This window comes from Dipodomys ordii, unplaced genomic scaffold (assembly GCF_000151885.1).
Source record: "Dipodomys ordii isolate 6190 unplaced genomic scaffold, Dord_2.0 Scaffold39, whole genome shotgun sequence".
Classification (NCBI taxonomy): Eukaryota; Metazoa; Chordata; class Mammalia; order Rodentia; family Heteromyidae; genus Dipodomys; species Dipodomys ordii.
This window is the reverse complement of record NW_012267255.1, coordinates 10,303,338-10,309,821: the sequence shown is the minus strand read 5'-3', so window position 1 is coordinate 10,309,821 and position 6,484 is coordinate 10,303,338. Positions and strand designations below refer to the sequence as shown.

The window sequence follows — 6,484 nt, the reverse complement described above, 5'->3', positions numbered from 1 at the left end:
GCGCCCGGGGACCCCCGCGCCGCCACCGCCGCCCCCACGTGCGCGGTGGCCCGGACGCGGAGCGCACGGCCTGGCTACCCTCTATTTGTTTATTTGGGGGTGACTTTCTCCTCCGATCGTTCTTTCTCTCGATCCCCTCACGTTTTGCATAAGGGGGAGAAAAAGGAAAAAAAAATCAAAAGTTGTGTCCAAAGTGTCCACCGATTGCCACCTCCCGATCACCTCGCCTCGGTTCCCGCCCCGCTTTTTTTTTCCCTTCTTTTTTTCCCCCCGAAAGCAGCGTCAACCTGGTGGTCCTGCTTGATTTTGTGTTCCGATCATCGATCGCTTCCTTTCGCTTCCTCGGGGCGGCTGCCGACCGGCGCGAGGCGTTGGACCTCATGTCGAAGTGACAACAATGGAAGGGACCAGCGGGTCGAGTTTTGGAATAGACACGATCTTGTCCAGTGCCAGTTCGGGCAGCCCGGGCGTGATGAACGGAGATTTCCGCCCGCTCGGAGAGGCCAGGACCGCCACGGATTTTAGGAGTCAGGCCACTCCGTCCCCGTGCTCGGAGATCGACACCGTGGGGACGGCGCCTTCCTCGCCCATCTCGGTCACCCTGGAGCCCCCGGAGTCGCATATGGTCCCAGACGGGCCCCAGCACCACCACCACCACCATCATCTCCCGCACAGCCAGCCGCCGCCGCCGCCCGCAGCCTCGGCCCCGACGCAAAGTTTGCAGCCTTCGCCTCAACACCAGCCGCCGCCGCCGCCGCCGCCGCCGCCACCGCCGGCCGGGCAACAGCTGGGCTCGGCCCCCGCGGCCCCCAGGACTTCCACCTCTTCTTTTTTAATCAAGGACATCTTGGGAGACAGCAAACCCCTGGCCGCCTGCGCGCCCTACAGCACCAGCGTGCCCTCCCCGCACCACACGCCGAAGCCCGAGAACCACGCGGCGCACGACAGCTTCAGGCCCAAGCTGGAGCAAGACGACGGCAAAACCAAGCTGGACAAGCGGGAGGAAGCCCAGGGCGACCTCAAATGCCACGGTGAGTCGCGCCCCGCCCGGCCCGCCCGCCGCCCGCCCGGCGCCCCCTTCCTCCCCCTCCGCTGTCGGCTCCCTTCTCCAGGGCGCTCCGTCTCCGGAGAAGGGGGATTTATTTATCCCGGGATCTTCCCACCCGATCCTCCGCCGTCGCCCAGTGTGCAAATCCGGCCGAGGCCTGGGCGCCGCAGCCCAAGTTCTGTTTATTGTTGGCGCCTCCACGCCAGCCGGCCCCTTTCTTTGTTTTACATAATTTCCATGTCTTGAGAGGCTGAAGGTGGCAGCTAGGAGATCTGATGGGAAATACTTTTTATTTGGGGCCGGGGAAGAGGGGGCTGTGGGGGAGAAGAAAACTGAATTGGTTGTTTTTTATTTTTTTTTTTCCTCGGGGTGGGAAATGGAAGGGGAGGTGGGAAAAAGAATCTGCTTAGCGCCCCGGTGCCTGGGGGTGTGAACAAACCGATCGTTATTTTATGCAGATGAAGCCCCCCTCCGTAGTTTTCAAACACCGGCTCTGGAATTGTTCCGTTTAATGAAGGGAAAAAAATGTTTCTTTCCCCCCAAGCTGATTAAGCAACTTTCCAAAAAAAAAATAATGATTAGAATGGAGAACTAAGTTTTTAAAAATTATGATCAGTTTTCTTTTTATTTAAAGCACTCTTTTTGCCAAAAGAGCCCCCAATAAAATGCCAGTATCTTGGTAATTTTTTGCCTTCTTAAAAATAAGGAGGGGGTAGCATTTATAGAAATAAAAATGTAAGAGGCAGGATTTATCTATTTTTATAAGGTACCACAGAAGTAATCTTCTACGCTTCCCTTTTCATTTTCTTCTCAGGTAATTCCATAAAGGTTCTGGCTTTTGCTTCCTAAAAGAGTTTTTTTTTTTACGGCAGGGGAGTTTATTTATTTTTTTAATACTTCACTGATAGGTTATTTATTATTACTATTATAATTGTTGTTATTACTTCATTCTTTGGTAAAGATACATAGTATCTAGAAGGTAGGGTATTGGCTCCTTGTTTTACTATTGCAACATTAGCATAATAGTGCCCAAAACAGATGTACGGTCTAGGCTGGCGATTTTTCCGTGCACCAACCTCCCCAGTGGGTCAATTAGAGAGATTATTGTTCTTCCTGCAGGGAAGATCAAGGAGTGCTGCACAAACGGGTACAAACAGAGAGGGATTGACATATCGATTTCCAGGCATTTCAGTAAAAAACCAAAGTTGACAAATAGAATCCGGAAATCTGCGCACTGTCACCTGGTCGGGCTGATTTTGAGCTCGCCTGCCACAGCCTTTACCTGGTGGTATACAGTCTCTGGGAAGCCTTCAAAGACCCAGTGTAGGCGACTGCAGAAAGCTTGATTCCAACATTCCCCAAGTGTTTCTGAGAAACCAATGTCTAACTTGTAAGAAGATGGTAAGGGGGAAGTCAAATGAGAAAAATGTCCCCGCCTGAAAAAAAAATTAGCAGGACTTTTGAAAAGGAGTAAATAAAAAAAATTCTGTTCTTCCTGAAAATACTGAAAAGACAATGCCTCATCCCAAACCAGGACAAAGAGCCTTTTATTGAAATTCTTTTTTTTTTTTTAACTTTCAACTTCCAACCATCAGATCACACAGCCTTTTTGAATCCTTTTTGGAGCACAATACAAGGTCTCAACTCCCCAACCAGAAAACAATCTTTTTCCTCCATGAGGCCCAAGGATGTGTGTGTGAGCAGGGGACACACTGCAGTGTCCCCATGGTGAGTGGGTGGCCTGGGAAGGTAGAAATGTGTGTCTGGAGGACACCCTACCTGTTTCTGTGTCAAGTTATACAACTTGGTTTCTCTCCTAGGAACAAAGGAGGAAGGAGACCGAGAGATCAGTAGCAGCCGAGAGAGTCCGCCGGTGAGAGCCAAGAAGCCCCGAAAGGCCAGGACAGCTTTCTCCGATCACCAGCTCAATCAGTTGGAGCGTAGCTTTGAACGGCAGAAGTACCTGAGCGTCCAGGACCGCATGGACTTAGCAGCTGCACTCAATCTCACTGACACCCAAGTGAAGACCTGGTACCAGAACCGCAGGTAAGGAAGGCTGTGTGGGGGGAGCAGAGGCATCTGCTATTTGGGTCATGACTACCAGCAATCTTCTTCTCCCTTGACCCCTAAAGACTCTAGGGACCGAAGAGTGCCACAGTGGACACTTGGGGGTGCTTTCCAGGCGAGGGCTGGGGTTAACCACACCCCCAAGGTGAGAAGGACAGAGGGTTTTAACAGGTGCTACTTTCCCTCTGAAACCTGAGCTGTTGGAATTCCTCCCCTGCTCCCCCCCTCTATTTTGTCCCCAAATCAATCAAGTCACATCTTCTCAAATTGAGACATCTGTGCAGCTGACACTCAGGCCCAGCGTGTGTGTGTGTGTGTGTGTGTGTGTGTGTGGTACTCTGGACTTGCCCCAGCCGGTTCCAAATGTGCGTAAGCCAGCAATGAGGCCCAGGATCGTGGTCCTCACAGAGCTATCCCACCAGCCCAGGCTTAAATTTGAAGCTGTTGGGAGAGCTAAGGGTCTGAGCCTTGGTCATCATGGCTTTAGAAATGAGTAAAGCCCAGATGGGTTAGACTGGGGTCGGCAGCCCCAGGCTGGAGAATCAGGCAGCTGGCCAAGTATCCAGACTGGGGGGCGAGGGGGGGGTGGTGGCGTCCTGACATTAGCTGCCTCTGATGTCAAGCCTGCCCCCGCGCCTCTTGTTTAGAAATTAAGCAAGCAGCCGGCCTTTCTGGCAGGGCCATGAAGTGTAGGGCCAGGGCTGGGCAATCCGAGGCGATCCAAGGCGAGGTTAAGCTGTCTTTTCCACGCCTAGTCCTGCTCTCCCTGGTCTCAGCTTTTCTCTCCCCCTCCTTTTCTCTTGTTCGTGTTCTAATCGTCCATAAGTGCAGTTGGAAATGCCTATCCAGTTGTCATCTTTACCATAATTTTCTGTCTCATTACATACGGTTTCAGCCACCCTAATTCTGTCGGAAAACATTAGTGTCATTTGGAGGCAATTTAAAATGGGCGACATGTTTATTAATTTGGCTGGAGTTGCTGGGTAAGGCCCACCAGCCCTAGCTTTCCTTCAGGAAGACGGCAGGAGCAGCCGCCTGCTCCCCTCTCCTTCCTAGCGGGGGTGCAGTAGGGGGGGGGAGGGAGGAGACTTAAGCAGGAACAGATCACAGGTTTTAATTATGACTTTCTCCCCGAGGAGAAAATATCTTGAAACCCAGAATAATCAGGAGCTCTTGTTCCCTTGGGATAGCCCTCTCTCAAACGAAATTTGGTTTTTTAAAATCGTGTTACCCTCTTTGGCCCCAAGTCCCCCCACCCCTTGACCCCACCCCCTGCCCTGCTCTAAGGACCAGTGATAAAAGAGTTATCACCGTAGCCCTCGGAGGGAGAGGGGGTGGTGGTGGTGAGAGAGGCTGGGGTACAGGGCCGGGGGGGGGGCGGCGGTTGTCTCTGCTACTCTTTGTTTAGTCCTGGTGACAGGGAAGGAAGGGAAGAGGAGCCCGGAGCGGCGGGAGCTGGTATTTTGGGCCAGCTGGAGGGTCCCAGAAAGGGAAGATTAAGAAGAGGAGGAGAAAGACCACTACTGGGGGAAAAAGGGGGGTCTTCTTGGGAAAGTTTCAGGAAGTGGCCAGACTAGGAGGGCTGAGCGTGGGGGGGGGGGCAAAGGTAGCGCCGGGGACCCGGAGAAGGCCCCGCGCGCGGCTGGCTCGTAGGGTTCCATCGACCCGGGGTGTTTTTTAGGAAAGTGCTTTGGGCTTTGGGTCGTCGGGAGAGTGCCGTGTGCATTCCAGGGTGCCAGAAGGCTGAGTGGGGTGAAGAAGGATGGGGGAGGGGAGAGGAGAAAGGGCCCCGGACTGTGCCGGGACGGTGCCCACAGCCGCGCGTGGCGCGCGCGCTCTCTTGCAGGACCAAGTGGAAGCGGCAGACGGCGGTGGGTCTGGAGCTGCTGGCCGAGGCCGGCAACTACTCGGCGCTGCAGCGGATGTTCCCCTCGCCCTATTTCTACCACCCCAGCCTGCTGGGCAGCATGGACAGCGCCGCGGCGGCCGCGGCGGCCGCCGCCGTGTACAGCAGCGTGTACCGGACTCCGCCCGCGCCCCACCCGCAGCTGCAGCGGCCGCTGGTGCCCCGCGTGCTCATCCACGGGTTGGGGCCCGGCGGTCAGCCCGGCCTCAACCCTCTGCCCAACCCCATCCCGGGCACCCCACACCCCCGGTGAAGAAGCAGGGGGTGAACGGCCCCCCACAACACCACATCACCCCATCCCGATTTCTCTCTCTTTCTCTTTCTTCCCTCCTCCCCCCTCCCCGCGCGTGCACCACCAAGGCCTCGGAGTTCAGAGAGGAGAAAACGCTCACCCCACCACCCGTGAGCCCTGGAAGGTCACCCCCAAAAGAGGAGCCAGCGCCCTCTCTTCTCCATCCCCCTCCCCCCTCCCCAGGCAGGGCTGGAAAGCTCCCCCACAGCCGTTGTGACTCAAAAGTACAACCAGTAAGTGAAACACACACACACACACACACACACAATCAAAAACCCGCAGATTCTTTAACAGAACAAAACCGACTTTAGGGACAAGCAGGAGGGGGGAGGGGGGAGGGCTAAGGGGGGGAGGGAAGAAGGGCCAGGAGAGGAACCCCAGGGGCAGAGCGCATTGTGGTGGACTCCGCAGCACCCTCCGGCATAGGGTGTTGTGGACTTCGGTCTGCCCCGAGAAAAAAATAGGGTGATTTGAGGACTTTGCACTGATTTCTCATGAGCTTTTTTTTTTTTTAATTTTGGAAAAGTGGCATGCTCCATAATATGAAAAAAAAGTACATTTGCAAAGACTGAGTGATAAGTGATATATCATATTTATTATATGTTGTCCAAAAAAAGAGTCACTTATATACGTTAGTAAAAACATGATTTTTTTCTTTTCATGTCTTTTTTTTCCTTTTGGATTCAGTACAAAATAAATGCTTAGACGAAAAAAATATAGATTTTTTTGTGATTGAAAAGGACAAAAGAAAATAAAGTTTATCTTTTTTTAACAAGCGATGAAATCCCAGGGAGCTAATTTTACTAAAAAGCAGAATGTGTAGTCATGAAAGGTGCGACTGGTTTAAGGAAAGGAAAAAAAAACAGCCCTTCTAGAATATTAGAGATTTGTCAAATCTGTGAAGACGCTGGGCTGGCTGGTGTAAAAACAGGTCTATTTATCACGCGGGCCTCTTTCAGGCTGATAATCTTTCTTTTTAGGCGGATGTTTTCAGGATGGCCCGGGAGGCCTAGGAGAACTTCGGTGCTGGCCGACTCTGGGCGATGGCTAGCGGGCAGCAGCGGCTTCTCCCTCACTGTCCCCGCCTGCCTAGAGGCTCCAGCTTAGCTCTGGGGCGTGGATCTCAGTCTACACCCCCCTTCCCCTTCTCCTAGGGGTCTTCTCAAGATGG

General features: G+C 53.3%; 1 protein-coding gene across 1 annotated transcript; it reads left to right on the top strand.

The window, feature by feature from the left end:
* Window positions 1-352: 352 nt before the first annotated feature.
* On the top strand, window positions 353-5,283 carry Barhl2 (BarH-like homeobox 2). Its single transcript, XM_013018273.1, has 3 exons — window positions 353-1,031; window positions 2,869-3,094; window positions 4,962-5,283. Exons 1-3 carry the CDS (start codon window positions 398-400, stop codon window positions 5,272-5,274), a joined length of 1,173 nt encoding a protein of 390 aa, XP_012873727.1. The 5' UTR covers window positions 353-397; the 3' UTR covers window positions 5,275-5,283.
* Window positions 5,284-6,484: the final 1,201 nt, after the last annotated feature.

Excerpts from the sequence above, each read along its gene's own strand:
- Barhl2 (XM_013018273.1), top strand. The coding sequence starts at position 398 with ATGGAAGGGACCAGCGGGTCGAGTTTTGGAATAGACACGATCTTGTCC. Across the intron at positions 1,032-2,868 it reads GGGCGACCTCAAATGCCACG|GAACAAAGGAGGAAGGAGAC; the intron begins GTGAGTCGCGCC and ends TTTCTCTCCTAG. Across the intron at positions 3,095-4,961 it reads ACCTGGTACCAGAACCGCAG|GACCAAGTGGAAGCGGCAGA; the intron begins GTAAGGAAGGCT and ends GCTCTCTTGCAG.